The sequence below is a fragment of the Helianthus annuus genome, chromosome 13 (assembly GCF_002127325.2).
Source record: "Helianthus annuus cultivar XRQ/B chromosome 13, HanXRQr2.0-SUNRISE, whole genome shotgun sequence".
Classification (NCBI taxonomy): Eukaryota; Viridiplantae; Streptophyta; class Magnoliopsida; order Asterales; family Asteraceae; genus Helianthus; species Helianthus annuus.
The window spans coordinates 49,493,366-49,515,495 of NC_035445.2; the positions used below are offsets into that span (position 1 = coordinate 49,493,366).

The 22,130-nt window shown below is 37.1% G+C and overlaps 1 protein-coding gene across 2 annotated transcripts; it reads left to right on the forward strand.

Moving 5' to 3' along the window:
- The first annotated feature begins 19,890 nt into the window (after window positions 1-19,890).
- Window positions 19,891-21,635, forward strand: LOC110897973 (heat stress transcription factor B-2a). 2 transcript variants are annotated; one of them, XM_022144712.2, is made up of 3 exons: window positions 19,891-20,145; window positions 20,238-20,509; window positions 20,612-21,635. In XM_022144712.2, exons 2-3 carry the CDS (start codon window positions 20,252-20,254, stop codon window positions 21,287-21,289), a joined length of 936 nt encoding a protein of 311 aa, XP_022000404.1. In that variant the 5' UTR covers window positions 19,891-20,145; window positions 20,238-20,251; the 3' UTR covers window positions 21,290-21,635. The 2 variants fall into 2 exon arrangements, with proteins under 2 accessions (XP_022000404.1, XP_022000402.1); XM_022144710.2 differs by having other exon boundaries at window positions 19,892-20,145; window positions 20,234-20,509.
- The last annotated feature ends 495 nt before the right edge of the window (window positions 21,636-22,130 follow it).

The window sequence follows — 22,130 nt, forward strand, 5'->3', positions numbered from 1 at the left end:
ATGGTAGTTCCTCAATTAGATTCAGATCCTTGTTAACATCTCAATTTAGGATTGTTCTGCGCTTAATATTAAAAAGAATCTCAAAGGTGAAGCCTAGCCTACATGTCATTTCAGACCTGGCCAAGATGGTGAAATCTATTCAAGAGATTCAAATCCTTGTTAACACCTAAGAACGTGTTAGCACTTTTGACAAATGTGATTCGAGAAAGTCACAACAGTCATCCTTATATTGGATTCTCCCAAAATTTTTATCTAGCCTAGTGATTCAGAAATCATGGCTTAAATCATCCTATAAGATGATCATACCGTTAACACCTGAGAACATGTTAGCGCTATTGACAAAAGTGATTCGAGAAAATCACAATAGTCACCCCTATATTGGATTTTTTTTTTTCAAATTTCCTAATTTGGCCTAATGATCCAGAAATCATGGCTTATATCATCCTATAAGATGATCATATTATAAACATCCGTTAGTGGTGAAGTGCCTATGGGCTAAACTTGTTGTCCGATAAGACAACGACAGTGGTGGTCTTTGACCTCCTGTCTAACAATGTTGGACTATGTCCAAGCATAATAGTCGGTATGATCCATACGATCTTGACTAATAGCATCTGAAAAGATGATCATAAACATCCCTCAGAAGGGAAATGCCTACGGGCTATATCTATTGTCCTAAAAGACAAAAGACAGTTGTAGTCTTCGACTCACTGTTAAGAAAAGTAAACAACTATGCTCAAACCTTAAATGCCTTGATCCTAAACGATCATGGCTTATAAATTCAAAACTGTCCTCGTGACAAGGCCTGTTGTGCCACTTTAATATCCTTAATGTTATATATACTAGGATAAATTATAATGAAAATACTAATATAATTAACAAATTAACCCATATGGTTTATATTACCATGGTTAATGAATCATCAAAAATGATAGTTCCATAATAACCTCTGAATAAATCATTGTCAATATTTATGTAGCAATCAAGCTACATGGCTGGATCAGACGAGGTTAACAGCCACCCGAAGGAAAACAATGATACTACCAGAATTAATATAACTGGTGCAGAACTAGGCATTAATAGATGATGCTGTTACCCGATCTCTTGATAGACAATATAATGAATCAAGGGATACACTCTAAGATTCTATCTGTGGCTCGTAGTAAGCCCCCTTCTAAATCACATGAATCAAAGGAAGACGATGTTCATAACTCGTCAAATCAAAAGAGTATTCCATCTAAACAAGTTGTGCTTCATCGAGAGGCATCAGTTAAGGCCTGCTCATATAAATATTTTGTCTCCTGCAAGCCCAGAGACTTTACAGGAGAGAAAGGAGCCATCGATTGCATGACATGGCTCGATGAAATGGACGTTGTTGTTGACATCAGCGGTTGTGCAGAACAAGATGTTGTGAAATTTGTTTCACAATCATTCAAAGGAGAAGCGTTGGCATGGTGGAGATCATTGCTCTAAGCCACGGGAAAGGTCCTACTTTACAACTTATCTTGGGATCAATTTGTGGCATTACTCAAGGAAAACTTTTGCCCTCAGTGGATCTACACGTTCCACTCGAGGATCTACAAGTGGACGAAACATTACACTTCGTGGAGAAGCCTGTCGAGATCATGGACCGCCAAACCAAGCAGCTCAGACGCTCGCGCATTCCCAATGTGAAGGTCCGATAGGAGGGCAAACGAGGCGCCGAGTTCACTTGCGAACTCGAAAGCGCCATGAAGGCGAAGTACCCGCAGTTGTTTGTTACAGCTAAAGCCTAATTTCAGGACGAAATTCCCCTAAGAGGGGGAGGCTGTAACACCCCGTGTTTCGAAAGTCAAAGTCAAAGGAAGAAAATATTGTTAATTGCGATCTGTCACTCCTTGCTCAACTACTGTTTTGACTAATTTGACTTGTAGATAATCTATTTATTTCATCGCCTTAGTTGTATTATGCGGAGTAGTTGTTAATAATCGAGTTTTAATCGCTATTTATCGCATGTTTTATCGCTTATCGCATCGCAATCGCATTCGCAACCCGAATTATGCGTTCTGGATATTGTTTTACGTGTGTGTGCCTTTTATGTGTTACTTGTGCATGTTTATTTATAATTATGATGTGGTGATTAATCGAAATGCAATCGCAACTCTATCGCAATCGAATCGCGAACGCTAAACGCAAGTTATTTATAGTGATTGTATGTTAGATATAGTAGTTGGGATTAGTTGTGTAGCTAATGGCTAATTCTATCGCATCGCAAACTCGATCGAAACGTATCGCCAAACCCAACGCACGAAACAAAACGCCAAAACTTAATCGTCGGAGACACTCGATCGAGTGACCGCTCGATCGGACGGCCAACCGATCGGATTGCCACCCGATCGGACAGTCATCCGATCGGTGACCCACTCGACCTTAGGCACTTTCCTTTTTGGGAAACCCTATAAATACCCTCACATGTCACATCACTTGATGTGACAGCTCCTCACTCGACCTAGCCGCACTTCAGCCTCTTTTCTCTCGATTCCTCATGATTCTTGTAAGTTTTCAACCTAAATCTTGTACTTTTATGATCTACACACACTTCTTCATCATTCTCTCTTTTGAATCTTAACTTTTAACCATGAAATCAGTAGATTTGAGGTGTTCTAGGGTGATGTCATCATGGAGTTCTTATGAACTTCATGTTTTGGCTTCAATCCATCATGAACAACTTAGATCTGGATGATTTCCACATGAATGAACAAAGATCTTGCATAGATCTGAACATATTCATGGTGAAAAGGATTGAAAGATGGTTTTCTAACTTTCTTTCAACTCTTTTACACTCAATGCACTCAAAACCGATAGAATTGGAGCTTGTTCTGATCTTCTACTCTTTCTTAGTGATGTGATTGGTTCAAGATCTGAATTCTATCTAAGAGACAACCGATTTTGGGTTAAACATGAACCACCGTCTCGAACAGTCAACTGATCGGACCAGGGTGATTCCTATCCGATCGGATTACTTGAGTTTTGAAGAGGGTTCTGTTGTTTGGCACGTTATCAAATCGTCTCGAATCAAAACTACAAACTATCGAAACAACCAAGTGTCAAGAAGATCAGGTCGTGGACGGATTGCCGTCCGATCGGCTTGCACCTTGGTCCCACGACGATCAGGACGGATTGCAGGCTGTGAACTTGTTCTCTGAGAAATACCTCGCCGAACGGATCGTCGCCCGATCGAACCGCCATTCGATCGACCGACCTGAACGGTAGAAATACTTCTCTGTATTCAAAATGCTACAACGAAAACTTCAAAAGGCAAACCATCATACACAAACACACCCTCACCAAACGAGGTGTCAATCCAATCGAATGGCCATCCGATCGGATTGCCATCCGATCGGATTACCATCCGACACTCATCACTTTGCACCGTTTTACGCGTCGCTTATCGTTTACGCTATCGTTAACTGTTCAGGCTAATCTCTCTCAGCGCTCCCTTCAATCCAAGGCAGTGTTTATTAAGTTAAGCGCTATCTGTGAGTATACTTGATCTCTTTTTGCTTTATGCACTTTTGGGTGTTACATACGTTATCTATATTCAAATCACAATCGACACACAACGCCAACACTATTTATACGCTAACCGTTATTGCATGCTACGTGTTATTCGATGAATGCTTGTATGTTATGTTAACACAGTGATTGTTGCCTGACACCTTAGCAACGATAGTACTATAGTTTGGACTCAACACCTGTCGTGGACAGGGGTTGTTAAGGGCTTTACTTCATGTGTCCCAGTGGGGATATGTGTTGCGCATTCTATAACTCGCAGTCACGTCTGTGCATATTTCTCTGTCGATAACCTACTTGCCTTCACTTTATACATGTTTCATGCTGGTTATGCGTAAACGATTTCGAACTCTAATATATATCTATCAAACTTGTATGCTCACCTTTACACTATGTGTATTGACCTTTATTTCAACGTATGTGACAGGTGTTTAGGATGCTATCTGCTAGGATGCTTGCTATGTGGAATCACGTTAGGGGTCTAGTAATGTCACGCTTAGATATGAGTGGTCGAGACAATATTTGTTTTGAGATAATTATTTGTAATAACTGTTTTATTTGGATATGTCGTGGTTTGGGACATGACGTTTTAATATCTGATAATTAATAGTTGTTATGGATACTCATGGACAATCTATTTCGCTCAGTGCCGCGCCCCGATGTTGTAACACCTCGTAAAATCACGTCCAATGATGTATTGACACGTGTAATAAACCCTAATGAAGTCAAATAGTAAATTTGAGGGACTAATTTTTCGAAAAATCGAAAAACCTTGATAATAAAAGGACTGGAAGTGTTTGCATACCTAAAATAAGTTTCCAAATAGTCTCTCACGATGTTTATATTCACAAATGTACCACTTGATGAATAAGTGTAGTCGTTTGCGTAATTAATTGAAGGTTTGCGCAATAAAGGGTTAAAAGCGTCAACATGTTAATTCTTACCTCTGAATGACCTTCTAACAAACCGGGAGCTTAATAATATTTAATTATACTCCCGGGAATGCCAAATAATGGCCATCTAAGGTTTTTATGCCTATAAGTAAAGTTACGCGCAACTTTGCAAGTTAGAGGGGCTAAAAGTGTCAATATGTTTAATTATACCTCTGAATGACCTTTTAGCGAATCCGAAGCATCGTGATGTTTAATAATACTATCAAGAATGCCTAATATGGATTAGATGAGGCTTCAATACTATTAAATGATGAGATGCGCAAGTTTGCGCAATAGAGGGGCCTAAAGCGTCAACTTTTGAATCTACGCCTTTCGGTGACCATCTAAGCGAGCGAGAGCGTAGTAATATTTAAGTATATGCTTGGTAATGCCCATTATGGGCCATGGAAGGCTTGGATGTCGTTAAACGGCATTTCGCGCTACTTTGCGCAATTAAAGGGCTATTTGCGTCAAATGGCAAAAGTATGCCGATTCGTTGGGTTTCGAACCTTCCAGAATATAACCATGAGCTAAACATACCCTATTTATCCTTGTTATAACTTAGATATGCGCTTAAAGGTGTTCGGTGCGCAAAAATAAACTTTTATGTCATACAGGGACTAAAAGTGTCAAAAAGTGCACAAGTTTGCGTTTTCGCGCATATCTCACATTCTGTATATCTTCGGACACCCAAAAATTTATGTAAGCACTAAAACATTTTATTTTAGTGATCGCCGTGATAAAATTCCTTTCGTCGCGTCGTTTGGTTCATTTTTAGCGTCCGTCCGTTTTTCGTCGTAATTCGACGCATAACGTGACCGTATGGCCAAACGAACCGACATCCGACATGTTTTTGAACATGTTTCATGTCTCCTAAGTTTAAACATCATAGTGGGGCCTTTATATGAGGTTAACGGGCCTTGAACGTGCTTAAAATAACCTTATATGCTCACAGGGACTGATTCTGTAATTTCAGCAAGCTGTTTTGCTGGTGTGGACCTGCAGGCGGGCCGCGTGAGCCTGCTGAGTTCCATACGCAGGCCGCGTGGGCTGGTCTGACACAGAAATAGCTAGAAATAGGCTGTTTCTTGCTGGACGTTGTTAAATTCTGGTTTCTAACCCACAAAATCGATACTAGGGGCAGCCCATAGAATTTTATAAATGGTTTACCACCTGGCAACATCTAATTCGTTCCAAGGATCCTATAGATACATGTCCTCTTCATTAGTTGCAACATTTTTGCAACTTCAAACATGTTCCAATCCGATTTGCACAACCATCTTGGATCTTTCTGGTGTTCTTTGATCATTCACTCAGTGACTGTAAGTGCTCCTTTATGAATTGATCCTTGTCTTGATTTATTTTAGCCTAGAACACTAATATTTGACTTTTGTTTGACTTCCAGAATTGATCATGAATTGATCAGTTCTAAGTCCAATTGAATCTTGTTAATTGTTGGTATTGATGCTTGTAATGATCCATCGAAATCATGCTTATTGATTTCTACAATTTCAGGTCCATTTGTTAAGTCAAAGTTAGTAACAAGAAAAGTCAAACTGACGAGATTCTTAATTTAATCAAATCTAATATAACAGAGGTTATGAATCAGGTTTTGTCACCTAAATAACTTGGTAATTGTTACAAGAACATGTCAAACTGATCACTTTGGTGTAATTGCTTGTTTTGAATCAAAAGTCTAACAGTTTGACCAATGCTTTGACTCTCAAATCTGACCTGATTAACCTTGTTTTAGAAATGCTATAGAGCTTATTTTGGACCAGGTTTCATATAAGTATAACTCTCTGAGATTATACAATTTGGTTCATTACTTACCCGATTCACATGCATGTTTCCGATTAATGCTTAAATATTGACTATTATGCCCTTTTGACTATAAAACGTGATTTTTGAAAAAGTGAAAGAGTAGAAACCTTAATTACTTATTTATAAACTTGCACCTAAAATTTGACATCAGTTTGAGGTCTAGATTAGAAGTTATGCTCATTAGCGTAATTTGAAAACTTTGTGTTACTTAAACGGCGTAATTAGCATATAACCTATTTAAACCCACTTTTTGATATCAAACTTTTTACCCACTGATGTAATATAATATTTTGGGATTTTTGAAGATTTTTATTTAATTTTTGGCTGAGCATAACATAGGTCTCTAAGCTTAATTCGGTTAATACCGATTATGCCCTTTTAAGCCATAAAATGAGTTTTACAAATCCTTTTGACCCCAAGCCTTTTTCTACTGATTGAACTTGTTAAATAAAATATTTTGAGCCTTCTGGAATTATAAAAATATCAGCTTTCCTTTAAAAACCCGGTAATGGCTCCAAATCGCCTTTTTAAGCGTTTTTAACGCATAGTATGTACTAAAACTATATTAAACATATAAGGTTAATACCTACTGATGTTTTTAGTATATTTTGAGATAATAACAATAAGTAAAAGTTTTTGAACTCAGGTTTCCAGTTTTGACCTTTTAAGCCTAAGTGAAATTACTAAAATACCCCTAAGGTGCATAGTTTGGTTTTAAATGATAAATTTCACATATAGGTTATACCCTACTGTTATAACTTATTAAATTAAGTGTATTTATTGTATAAATCAGACCTGTAACTCAGATTACTAATTAAACTCTTTTATAATCTTTTAATTGACCAAAATGCCCTTATGAGGCATAATTTTGTGTTTGAATCCGTTTGGGCATAATAGAAGATACCTTACTGATATCACAACATATTTAAGGCATGTTAACTCAGGGATCTTACATATGACTCTTATGGTTACTCGTTACGCACTTTTCGCGTTTGGATCGGCGTATGTAACTAGTTTGCACATATTAGCCGAAACGGGTCAAACCATATCGTTTTTGTCTCAAAATTCAGAATTTGTTTAAGTTACCCATATTAAACAAGTATACAAGCTCGTCGGGTCAAAACCACATTCTAAACCGGTCTTCGCTTTATCACGCGTTTGAACCGTGTCTTCCTTTTGAAAGTTAACCGGTCTAAGCTTAGGCTTAATTAAAGACCCGTTAGGAATCTAATAGGTTATTAAAAACCTTTGTTCCAGAATAAGAAGAACCAGTAAAAGCTATCTGTACTTGCTTGGTGGTATACGGCTGAGATTGAATTTATATTTAGCTCAGGTAAATACTTTTAACTTATTTTCCCTATACAGGCTTGGGTTACGGTATATAGAATACCGCTTGATCGAGCATCAAATCTTACATCCTTGGGTGGTTAATTGAATAATTTGATCGGCTCGTTTAAACAATCTTGTTTACTTTAAGCCTTTGGGGGATTAATGACCATGTCCCGGATATCCTTGGCATCATCTTACGAGATGGCCACGACCAGAGCACGAGGTGTAGGCGTACACCTGTCAGTGTATAACTCATTATTGTGGTGTGTCGATTGATCTTTAACCCGGACAAGATCCGGGCTACTGAACGCACAAGTAACATGTAATTTGTTCACAAGATTATAATAAATAATTATCCCAAGTTATAAAAAGGTTTTGTGCCACGTGCATTCAAATCAATTTTTAATCCTTTTCAAAATGAGTCAGTTAAATTGTATTTACCAGTGTAAACTGACGTATTTTCCAAAAGGTTAAGTGCAGGTACTACGAGTAATAGGCTGGCGATCTTCTAGCGTCCACAATAAGTCTCGCAAGCTTGGATGCCTTTAAGTCTGTTGAACAAATGAGTCATTTTTTTTTCCGCCTGTGGATCCTTTACATTCCGTTTGTAATACTTGATATTACTTTATATCGGTTTGTAATATATTTATCTTTTGCTTCCGCTGTGCATTTAAATATTGTGTTGTTTGACTATGATGATATCAACTACGTCACTATACTCCCCACCGGGCCCACCTGTCACACGTGACACGTGGAAAATTGGGGTGTGACAGGTTGGTATCAGAGCCAACATTGAGTGAATTAAACACCAGTTTTTTTTGTGTTTAATCTCAATGACACGATAGCACATTCTTTGATCTTCTGAGTCTAGACTTAACATAGGAATACTCTCGTCTCTTTGGAGGATTATTACTTTCAATTATATATTTTAATATGTCGCCAAGCAAGAAGATGTAATGAAATTCTCCCCATTTGAAGCCTAGGAAAGGCCGAGGTTCGTGTTGCGACTAGGATTAACGTACGACCAAGGAGGGGACATTCAGAACTAAAATGAAGAAGAGACTCCTTTTACTGAAGATCGTTTCCTTAAAAGTCTTTATAACGATATTTATCTTTTGGTCCCTTTGAGGACAACATCATTTCTTTTAAGTCCCTTTTAGGGCAATTCTATACCTCTTTTAAAACCATTGGGATGTTTTACCTAAATTTCAATTATATCATTATATATGAATATAATATATAAAATAAATTAAAATAATATTTCTGTTATAAGATCTACCATTATAATAAAATGGCAAAATCTAAAAAGGGCAAGACCTAGCCTCGTGTCATTATTGAGACCCGGCCAAGACGGCAGATCCTCAATTTAGGTTCAGATCCTTATTAACATCCCGAGTTAGGATTGTTCTGCATTAATTATTAAGAAAGAAATCTTAAGGGTAAACCTAGCCTATATGACGAGGCCAAGATGGTAGGACCTATTCAAGAGATTCAAATCCTTGTTAACATCCGTAACATGTTAACACTCCTAGCAAACGTGGTTCGATAAAATCACTTAAGTCATCCCTAGAATGGGTTATTCCAAACCTTCCTTATTAAAATAATCATCCCTTAAGGATGAAGTGCCACGGGTTATAATACACTGTCCGATTGCGACATCGACAGTTGTGATCTTTTGAGATTCCCCGTCCTAAGGGGGTGAGCTATGCTCAAAGCCCTCTAGACGATAATCTGATCGTCATGTCATTATTATGACCGCTGAACGACAATTGATTTAAATTAAAGTACTAATCCTGTCGTTATGTCATTATTATGACCGCTGAATGACACTTGATTTAAATTAAAGTACTAATCATGTCGTTATGTCATTATTATGACCGCTGAATGACAGTTGATTTAAATTAGGTGCTAATCCTGCCGTCATGTCATTATTATGACCACTGAATGACAGTTGATTAAATTAATGGCACTGATCATGTCGTCATGTCATTACTGTGACCGCTGAACGTATCATCAGTGCAATGACTATATGTCTTAACATCTTACGAGATGTTAATTGATAGGCCCACGGGCCAGAAATTTTAATAAAGACAGTCGTAACCTACAACTCCCTGTCAAGAAAAGGCAAGAACACGTTCAAGCCTAAATACCTTAATTCTACAAAATCAAGGTTGATAATATAAAGTTGTCCCTGTGACTTGGTCTTTTGTGCCATAATTATATTTTTATTAAATTTAGGATAATTATAATGAAAATCCTGAATAAAATAGATATCATTCTTTTTCCTGCCAGTATAAATATTAAAAGAGAATCTTAAAAGGTTTGACCTAGCTTGAATGTCATTGAAGACCTAGCTAAAATGGTAAAACCTGTTTAAAAGAGATTCAGATCCTTATTAAACACTTGAAACGTGTTAACACTCCCGACAACAGTGATACGATAAAATCACGATTGTCATCTTTATATTAGGAGCTTCCAAACCCTTTATTTAGCCTATATAATCAATAGGAATCATGGCTAATAAACGTCGAACATGATGTACACATCTAAACATCCACCTGGGATGTATACCTACGGGCAAAGATGCATACATGAAAACGATAGTTTTATTTCATAACTTCTTGTCAAGACAATGAATTATGAAATTTTCCGATCCAAAGGAATCATTGATTATGTTTTAAAATTTCCATAGTGACAAGGCATCGGTGCCATCGAAAAGTCCTATGGAACAAGCCGTTGTGCTATATAAGATGTCAGTATGACATTGACAGTCGTGACTTATGTCCCCTGTCTAGTAAATATAAAGGATTCTATTCCATTTAAACGCCAAAGATGGTTTATTTAAAAACCTAGGCAAAACATAATCAAATAAATTTAATACTATCTATTCACCTATATGGTTGATCTACACCATGGCTATTTAATCATCAAGTTCGACAAATCAGCAAATTATTACTACATGGTCTGTAGCCTTCAAAGCTTCACCATGGCTGATCCATCTAAAGCTCACACTCATCCAATTGGTCAGAATAATAATGCAAGACTGAGCTTAACAGGCTAAACTGATTGTCCGATAAGACAACGACAGTGGTGGTCTTTGACTCCCTGTCTAAAAATGATGGACTATGTCCAAACATAATAGTCTATATGATCAATGCGATCGTGCCTAATATCGTCTAAAATGATGATCATGCTAATTAGCATCCTCTAGCGATGAAATTCCTACGGGTTATACTCTATTCAATAAGAATTAAGACAAAGTTAGTGGTGGTCTTTAAGATCCCCTGTTCAAGTGGTGTATACCCAACCTTAACAGTCTATATGATCAGAGTAATCGTAACTGAAATCGTCGGATACGATGATCATATTATCTTATAGGATAATTGCAGTACGATCTTAAGTCTTCCTATATTCATAAGTAGGATCTCAAGAAGTACTTTCCGACTAAATGATTATGATTATATGTATCATGACGGTGATTTAGCTAACAAAACTAGAGTAATACAATAAACGCATGGTGGATACGCCGCAGGTACTTCCTATATATAAGTGTGTTTATTGTATTACCCTTCGTGGCGTTATCCTGAATCACCGATAGGGTCTATATCGCCTACGGGTTTTATATTATATTGTCCATTAGAAACATTACTAAATATAACCGTTATGGTACATCATCGGAGGTAATGGGCAATGCCTAAGCCTTATAGTCTCTAAGATCGATAAGATCATGACTGATTTACTCAATGACGATGATAATATATATACATATATATATATATATGTAAGCATCCGCTAATGATGTCCTAGTTTCCGTTAAAATATAAGGACTCAATATAGTGATAAAAATCGATTGGTTGTCTTGAAAATCAAGCCCATATTGTGTATAATAAGAAACAAATAGTTATCAAGACTCCTTATGAGACAACCCTCATAACTACATGTATCCGTACGTTTAAATTAATATTAAACAATATAAAAAATGGTGGAACCGGCCGTCCCCGGAATCGAACCTGGGTCTAGGCCACACCCTTTCGCGCGCCTAGCCCACTGAACTAGGTGCCTAGTTTGTGAAATCTCTATTTTGATTGAATATAAGCACATGTACAATAACTTCCTTACTTCTTATTATAAGTCACCTACTTATCCTCCTTATGTTGACTAAGTATTAGAATCCAAGATTTTACCTCCATGTTTTGGTTACTCTTGGCTTGCTTATGTTGACTAAACAATAGAAAGGATGAAGTAGAAACCATTAAGTATATCAATACTAGAAAGAACATGGTAAGGTATACATCACAATCATTCGATGGTAATACCCTTGATTAGTGAGGACATTAATGAAATCCACAAGAAAGATCCTCTTATACATTATGGGATGGTTCAAGTTTTAAGGACCTTATTAGAAAACCTATTATACGCGTCACAAAATAGGAAAAGATTGAGTAAAAATTTTCCGACTTCCCCATAAGATTTATAAACTATCGGCAGTGTGCTGCAAACCTTGGTTCATTGATGGAAATAGTGCCCTTATTCGGTTAACCTAAAATTTAAGCATAATGTACTATATATATATATTATGATTTAGCATCGGCAATAAGAGGGCACATTAAGATTTCAAAGCCTGCTTATTATGAATCCATTATGGATCCACCTCAACTACTCACGTTTTATAGATTAAGAAATAACCAGTCGAGGCCGAGATTGCCCTACAATTTGTCAAAAGTCTTATAGCTAAGTTTAAAAGGTTTAAGAATGGAGGCGTTTAGCCCTCCTGATGTATGATTAGAGGCAACTCACATTAATAATGACACCAGATAAATCCATTATGGTGATTTTATGGCTAGGAGTTACGTTTGGTTGCAGGTACTGCTAAGTCTCTCATAAAACCATAAGCTTAGCAAACTTTTAATCTTTCCCGTAAGAACCCCAGATAGTAAGTGTAAGGTAAAACATACAGGCAAAATCATAAGAACCATTTCTTCTGTTCCTGTTAGAAATCTCTAATCATGGAATTTTAGAAGTACCCTCTCTCTAGAAGAGGTGCGACAGCATGTATAGTTGATATCTCTTTGATCTCTATCGATTGCGAATACCAGATGGTATGATAAAAGCGCCACACGAGGATTGGTGTATCTTAATATGTTCCATAGATTACTTCCATGCCTGATCAGTATGGAGGTTTAATGCATGGAACCGCAAGGATATTCTAATAGTCATATGGTACTAAAAGTCAACTAATGGTATTCAAGGAAGATATCCAGAATGGAATTGCCAAAGTAAATGTTCCCGATTAAGGAATTCATGGACTTGTGACATAAATGTGTCACTTATCTGACACAGAATATGACAGATGAACTAGAGCCTGAGATTTGGAAAATCTCTGTAACCTCATTGTATCGTGATTACCCTGTTTACCTCCAGAGAGGCAGGTAGAATTAAGATTTATATCCCATTTAGGGTTGTATTCTTATGAAACCTCCAAGACGGCTAGTGCCATTACTGGGAGAATCAAAACCCCAATTAAATAAGTTTTGAAAATAAAGAATTCTTATAGCCTAACCCTATATTCTAAGAATTCGGTATTGTTAATTAAGAAAGACGGTTCATTTTGCTTATGCATTGAATACCGCAACCCAAATTAGGCAACAATTAAGAATTTCCATCAGCTGCCCAGGATCGTTGATTTGTTCGACTAACTGTGAGGATTAACTATCCCTTAAGATTAGTTTTAAGTAATGATTGGAATAACCATTTCACATTGAGATAAGCTTTTCTATAATAGTTGATGTATAAGTATCAAGGCTGCTCATTTGGAGACCTTACTTAGATGGAATGTTGAATACCTATTGTTAAATAGAAGATTGGTACGTCCGATCATCAGGATCTGAAAATTGCCTTGGAAACAACGAATAGGATCATACAAATCCATGATCATCTGTAAGATTTCCAGTTTTGGCAGAAAATCAAAGATTAATGAAAATAGCAACCCTCCTAAGTCCTTGTTAAGGAATAAGGTTCAATAAAGATATCGCCCTGGAAGGGTGTGCCAATTTGTTAATTACCAGACTAGTTAAGCTCTGAATATATAAAATCATTCGAAGGAACCGAATGTATCAAAGATCAAATAGCTTATAAGCTAAAACCTATTTAAGGAGCTTGGCGGAGCATACAATGCATTGTACACTAATGGATTGAGGATGTGTTTCACCAATAAGGCAAGAAGCATTATCACATATTGATATGCAGATCTATGATATCGATTAAGGATCGATATGTTAAGAAGCTCCAAAAGGATACATGTACTAAATATAAAAGTCACTTTGGGAGCTTGGAGAGATTCCAGATATGTTATAGAAGTTGAGTCCATTATGCGACCAAAAGTACTTCCAGCATCTTAGCAAATCTCGAGGTCGAGATTTCTTTTAAGGGGGTGAGGATGTAACACCTCGTAAAATCACGTCCAATGATGTATTGACACGTGTAATAAACCCTAATGAAGTCAAATAGTAAATTTGAGGGACTAAGGTAGCGTTCGTTTCATGGAATGGAATGGAATGGAATTAGGAAGTTTTTCTTTGTAAAATTGATCTTGGTTGGGGGAGGGAGGAATTTGAAATCCCATGAATTTCTTTAATCAACGAAATTTGTGACTATTTCAACATTTCTTAGAAATCCTTCACTATAATGAAGGAATGGAATGGAATGTTGAAATAGTCACAAATTTCATTGATTAAAGAAATTCATGGGATTTCAAATTCCTCCCTCCCCCAACCAAGATCAATTTTACAAAGAAAAACTTCCTAATTCCATTCCATTCCATTCCATGAAACGAACGCTACCTAATTTTTCGAAAAATCGAAAAACCTTGATAATAAAAGGACTGGAAGTGTTTTCATACCTAAAATAAGTTTCCAAATAGTCTCTCACGATGTTTATATTCACAAATGTACCACTTGATGAATAAGTATAGTCGTTTGCGTAATTAATTGAAGGTTTGCGCAATAAAGGGTTAAAAGCGTCAACATGTTAATTCCTACCTCTGAATGACCTTCTAACAAACCGGGAGCTTAATAATATTTAATTATACTCCCGGGAATGCCAAATAATGGCCATCTAAGGTTTTTATGCCTATAAGTAAAGTTACGCGCAACTTTGCAAGTTAGAGGGGCTAAAAGTGTCAATATGTTTAATTATACCTCTGAATGACCTTTTAGCGAATCCGAAGCATCGTGATGTTTAATAATACTATCAAGAATGCCTAATATGGATTAGATGAGGCTTCAATACTATTAAATGATGAGATGCGCAAGTTTGCGCAATAGAGGGGCCTAAAGCGTCAACTTTTGAATCTACGCCTTTCGGTGACCATCTAAGCGAGCGAGAGCGTAGTAATATTTAAGTATATGCTTGGTAATGCCCATTATGGGCCATGGAAGGCTTGGATGTCGTTAAACGGCATTTCGCGCTACTTTGCGCAATTAAAGGGCTATTTGCGTCAAATGGCAAAAGTATGCCGATTCGTTGGGTTTCGAACCTTCCAGAATATAACCATGAGCTAAACATACCCTATTTATCCTTGTTATAACTTAGATATGCGCTTAAAGGTGTTCGGTGCGCAAAAATAAACTTTTATGTCATACAGGGACTAAAAGTGTCAAAAAGTGCACAAGTTTGCGTTTTCGCGCATATCTCACATTCTGTATATCTTCGGACACCCAAAAATTTATGTAAGCACTAAAACATTTTATTTTAGTGATCGCCGTGATAAAATTCCTTTCGTCGCGTCGTTTGGTTCATTTTTAGCGTCCGTCCGTGTTTCGTCGTAATTCGACGCATAACGTGACCGTATGGCCAAACGAACCGACATCCGACATGTTTTTGAACATGTTTCATGTCTCCTAAGTTTAAACATCATAGTGGGGCCTTTATATGAGGTTAACGGGCCTTGAACGTGCTTAAAATAACCTTATATGCTCACATGGACTGATTCTGTAATTTCAGCAAGCTGTTTTGCTGGTGTGGACCTGCAGGCGGGCCGCGTGAGCCTGCTGAGTTCCATACGCGGGCCGCGTGGGCTGGTCTGACGCAGAAATAGCTGGAAACGGGCTATTTCTTGCTGGACGTTGTTAAATTCTGGTTTCTAACCCACAAAATCGATACTAGGGGCAGCCCATAGAATTTTATAAATGGTTTACCACCTGGCAACATCTAATTCGTTCCAAGGATCCTATAGATACATGTCCTCTTCATTAGTTGCAACATTTTTGCAACTTCAAACATGTTCCAATCCGATTTGCACAACCATCTTGGATCTTTCTGGTGTTCTTTGATCATTCACTCAGTGATTGTAAGTGCTCCTTTATGTATTGATCCTTGTCTTGATTTATTTTAGCCTAGAACACTAATATTTGACTTTTGTTTGACTTCCAGAATTGATCACGAATTGATCAGTTCTAAGTCCAATTGAATCTTGTTAATTGTTGGTATTGATGCTTGTAATGATCCATCGAAATCATGCTTATTGATTTCTACAATTTCAGGTCCATTTGTTAAGTCAAAGTTAGTAACAAGAAAAGTCAAACTGACGAGATTCTTAATTTAATCAAATCTAATATAACAGAGGTTATGAATCAGGTTTTGTCACCTAAATAACTTGGTAATTGTTACAAGAACATGTCAAACTGATCACTTTGGTGTAATTGCTTGTTTTGAATCAAAAGTCTAACAGTTTGACCAATGCTTTGACTCTCAAATCTGACCTGATTAACCTTGTTTTAGAAATGCTTTAGAGCTTATTTTGGACCAGGTTTCATATAAGTATAACTCTCTGAGATTATACAATTTGGTTCATTACTTACCCGATTCACATGCATGTTTCCGATTAATGCTTAAATATTGACTATTATGCCCTTTTGACTATAAAACATGATTTTTGAAAAAGTGAAAGAGTAGAAACCTTAATTACTGATTTATAAACTTGCACCTAAAATTTGACATCAGTTTGAGGTCTAGATTAGAAGTTATGCTCATTAGCGTAATTTGAAAGCTTTGTGTTACTTAAACGGCGTAATTAGCATATAACCTATTTAAACCCACTTTTTGATATCAAACTTTTTACCCACTGATGTAATATAATATTTTGGGATTTTTGAAGATTTTTATTTAATTTTTGGCTGAGCATAACATAGGTCTCTAAGCTTAATTCGGTTAATACCGATTATGCCCTTTTAAGCCATAAAATGAGTTTTACAAATCCTTTTGAACCCAAACCTTTTTCTACTGATTGAACTTGTTAAATAAAACATTTTGAGCCTTCTGGAATTATAAAAATATCAGCTTTCCTTTAAAAACCCGGTAATGGCTCCAAATCGCCTTTTTAAGCGTTTTTAACGCATAGTATGTACTAAAACTATATTAAACATATAAGGTTAATACCTACTGATGTTTTTAGTATATTTTGAGATAATAACAGTAAGTAAAAGTTTTTGAACTCAGGTTTCCAGTTTTGACCTTTTAAGCCTAAGTGAAATTACCAAAATACCCCTAAGGTGCATAGTTTGGTTTTAAATGATAAATTTCACATATAGGTCATACCCTACTGTTATAACTTATTAAATTAAGTGTATTTACTGTATAAATCAGACCTGTAACTCAGATTACTAATTAAACTCTTTTATAATCTTTTAATTGACCAAAATGCCCTTATGAGGCATAATTTTGTGTTTGAATCCGTTTGGGCATAATAGAAGATACCTTACTAATATCACAACATAATTAAGGCATGTTAACTCAGGGAACTTACATATGACTCTTATGGTTACTCGTTACGCACTTTTCGCGTTTGGATCGGCGTATGTAACTAGTTTGCACATATTAGCCGAAACGGGTCAAACCATATCGTTTTTGTCTCAAAATTCAGAATGTGTTTAAGTTACCCATATTAAACAAGTATACAAGCTCGTCGGGTCAAAACCACATTCTAAACCGGTCTTCGCTTTATCACGCGTTTGAACCGTGTCTTCCTTTTGAAAGTTAACCGGTCTAAGCTTAGGCTTAATTAAAGACCCGTTAGGAATCTAATAGGTTATTAAAAACCTTTGTTCCAGAATAAGAAGAACCAGTAAAAGCTATCTGTACTTGCTTGGTGGTATACGGCTGAGATTGAATTTATATTTAGCTCAGGTAAATACTTTTAACTTATTTTCCCTATACGGGCTTGGGTTACGGTATATAGAATACCGCTTGATCGAGCATCAAATCTTACATCCTTGGGTGGTTAATTGAATAATTTGATCGGCTCGTTTAAACAGTCTTGTTTACTTTAAGCCTTTGGGGGATTAATGACCATGTCCCGGATATCCTTGGCATCATCTTACGAGATGGCCACGACCAGAGCACGAGGTGTATGCGTACACCTGTCAGTGTATAACTCATTATTGTGGTGTGTCTATTGATCTTTAACCCGGACAAGATCCGGGCTACTGAACGCACAAGTAACATGTAATTCGTTCACAAGATTATAATAAATAATTATCCCAAGTTATAAAAAGGTTTTGTGCCACGTGCATTCAAATCAATTTTTAATCCTTTTCAAAATGAGTCAGTTAAATTGTATTTACCAGTGTAAACTGACGTATTTTCCAAAAGGTTAAGTGCAGGTACTACGCGTAATAGGCTGGCGGTCTTATAGCGTCCACAATAAGTCTCGCAAGCTTGGATGCCTTTAAGTCTGTTGAACAAATGAGTCATTTTTTTTTCCGCCTGTGGATCCTTTACATTCTGTTTGTAATACTTGATATTACTTTATATCGGTTTGTAATATATTTATCTTTTGCTTCCGCTGTGCATTTAAATATTGTGTTGTTTGACTATGATGATATCAACTACGTCACTATACTCCCCACCGGGCCCACCTGTCACACGTGACACGTGGAAAATTGGGGTGTGACAGATGTTTCCGCCATCGGTTGGGGTGTGACAATTTTCTTGTAATAAATAATTTGTTAGGTTAGGTTATGTGGTGTGGTGTGGTGTGGTGTGGTATGGTCATGATCCAAATAACCACCACCATCCTTCAAGTCAGCGCCATGTTTCCCCCATACTTATCCATCAACCTAATCCACCACCCTATGTGGTGTGAACTATGACCCTACTATCATCCTTCACCAATCAAAATCCTCTAATTTATTGAAAAAATGCCATGATTACAATAGATTTAACCATGTGAACCACTATAGTTTGAAAATGGGACCATATACCATGAGAACCATGTCCCACCTGGCAATTCATGATCTGATCGACCACCCCATACCCCATAACCTATAGCCTAAGGGGGCGTTTGGTTCGCAGAATGTTTTGGAATTTGAATTGGAATTTGTATAGGAATTAGAATTTGAAGTAATTGGATTTGGAATTTAAATATTCCAATTGGAATTGGAAATTGTTGGAATTAGAATCTTAATTCCATTTTTGTTGTGTTTGATTGTTAAATGAATTGGAATCCATCACCCCGGCACCAACAACCCCCAGTTCGGGTGGAAACAATACGGGTCAAAACGGTACGGCCAAAACGGTTCTCGTCGAAACGGTTCGTGTCGAAACAGTACGGGTCGAAACGGTACGGGTCAAAATGCTTCGCGTCAAAATGGTACGGGTCGAAACGGTACGGGTCGAAACAGTTAGATTCAAAACGGTTCTCGTCGGAACGCTACGGGACGAAACGGTTCAATTCGAAACGGTACTGGTCGAAACGGTTCGATTCGAAACGGTACTGGTCGAAACGGTTCGGGTCGAAACGATAAGAGTTGAAACGGTGCGGGTTGAAACCGTTCGGGTCAAAATGGTTAAAGATTCCAATGAATTTACTTTAATCCCTTCGCATATAGGAAGGATTTTGAATTCCTTTAGTTCAAGGAATTTGAAGAATTTCATGCTTAATTTCAATTCCAATTCTATTGTCAACTAAACACACAAAAATTTGAATTTAGATTTCAATTCCATCAAATTCTGTGAATAAAAAATCTTAAGATATAGAATTCAGATTCCAATTTCTTTAAGTTCCATTGAATTTCTGCGAACCAAACGCTCCTAACACTTTGATAATCGGTTTTGAAATAAAGTTTTTTGTTACTACAAATAAATTAGAAGTTTCGGATATTAATTCTGGTCAATTTCGGTTTGGATATTAATGGTGGTCCTAATTATACTTAATTAATTAATTTAGATTAAAAAACTAAAATAAATTAGAAGTTACACAACAAACGTAATTAAATACAGCAAACAACGTATCACACGTCAACACGTGTACAGAGAAAACGAAACTTCTGGAAAATGTATTCCTTTGACGTACCTTCTCGTTCATTCTTTTATCTCTCTTCCCTTTTTCATTTTCTTTTCCTCAACTTTCTACATCTTTCTTGGTCCTTACGCGAACATTCTAGAATCCTAACACCTAACGCTCCCGATCTTCATCGTCTACAATCAGATTGATCACATCATTCTCCAACACGTACGTGTATCAATCAATCATCAATTCATTGTTTTCATTACAAAGTTATATGTTTCATACGTTGATTTTTGATATTTTGTTATGGTAGAAAGCTGGTTTAGAGGATATGGCTCCTCCACCGATGGACCGCAGCAGCGGCGGAGAATCATCGGCTGCAGAAACGACTTCCAGATCTCTTCCAACGCCATTTTTGACCAAAACTTATCAGCTTGTTGATGATAAAGCGATCGACGATGTAATCTCCTGGAACGAAGACGGATCTACCTTCATCGTTTGGAATCCTATAGAATTCGCTAAGGATTTCCTCCCGAAATACTTTAAGCATAATAATTTCTCTAGCTTTGTCCGCCAGTTAAACACCTATGTAAATTTCATATCTAGCCAGATCTACAACGTTCCTTATTCGATATACAAATAACAATTGATTCAAAAGTTTTGATGCGAATTAGTATTCATTTTTGTGTAGGGATTCAGAAAGGTTGTGCCGGATCGATGGGAGTTTTCAAACGACTGCTTTCGTAGAGGAGAAAAACGGTTGTTATGCGACATACAACGTCGAAAAATCGGTTCGGTTTCATCAGCACCACCAGCAGTTGCAGCTACTACGGTGGTAACGGTGGCAACAGTGGCAGCGGTATCACCAGCTAAACATACTACGGTTTCTCCTAGCAACTCCGGCGAAGAACAAGTACTATCGTCGAACTCATCTCAAGGCGCTACGACTAATTTATCAACAGCTTGTAACGGATCCGATGCGGAATTGATCGGTGAAAACGAGAGGTTACGAAGAGAAAACCTTCAACTCAACAAAGAGTTAATTCAGATGAAACAGTTATGCAACAGTATATATGTAATGATGTCAAATTATGCAACCAACACAACCAACAGTCCTTCGGATTCCACCTCTGTTAAACCACTCGAACTCCTACCGTTGAAGCGCTCTTCTGAAGACTCCGGTGGCGGTGGAAGTGGAACAACTGAAGAGTTTATAAACCCTAGGTTGTTCGGTGTACCGATAGGTATGAAACGTGTGAGAGAGGACGGCGGTGATGCGGCGGAGCTGCGGTTGGAACCGCCGGGAGACGGTGTTAAACTGGAGCCGTTGGATGATAACGTAAAGTGGAGTGGTGTTGATTTGAAGTAATCCACGTGGATGATAAAAAACCGTCATATGAGTTGGTGTGCAAGAAAAAAAAATCTGGTTGAGATAGTAACGGAATCAACCTGTGGGGACAAGGATAAATTCCTTTTTAACTTTGGAACTTTTTCATGTATTTATTAGATGTTTTTTTTTTAATAGGTTTTAATTTTGATGAAAGTTTTAGTGTATTTTAGATATTTTTTTAAATTTTATTTGCTTTGGTGTTAGGAACTTAGGATTACATGTAGTTGGGATGATTATTACTACATATTCGCTTTTTGGTTTTGATATAAAAGTGATGTCAAAGATGTAAGTTGAATATAGACATTTGATATCGGTTGGTGGTGTGTGTGGATGTGCACTTTTAATAATTTTGTGTTCTTTTGGTGTTTTAAACATTTTTGTGATATTAAAGCACAGTGAGTTGTGTGATGGTACGTGAAGAGTACGTTTATCTCTAGCATGTGCCCTTTGATATGTCGATTTCGTGCTTTAGGGTTTCAGGGTTCTTTTATCTTGTGATGGTAGAGCGTTTACGACACGATTTACAACCCCATGGTACGTTGGTTGATAAATACCTTTCTTGAACCAAGAGAGCCCGACAACCACATTAGCTTGATGTAACAATTACGGAATGAAATAAAATGACTACAAGCCAACCCAAATAGTTAGACATTTCCGTCGTCAACTTCATAATTGTTTTGGTCAATGTAGACAACCATAAACCATTCATGTCATATGCATTAAGATTCTTATCTACACTTTTGTAATTAGGTAGGTTGTAAGTGGTGATTAAGTTCTATTGGGCAACATTCTATACAATCTTAAAAGAGAAAGTCGGTGC

Coding starts and splice junctions, on each gene's coding strand:
- LOC110897973 (XM_022144712.2), top strand. CDS start 20,252: ATGGCTCCTCCACCGATGGACCGCAGCAGCGGCGGAGAATCATCGGCT. Junction 20,510..20,611: donor TCCGCCAGTTAAACACCTAT/GTAAATTTCATA, acceptor ATTTTTGTGTAG/GGATTCAGAAAGGTTGTGCC.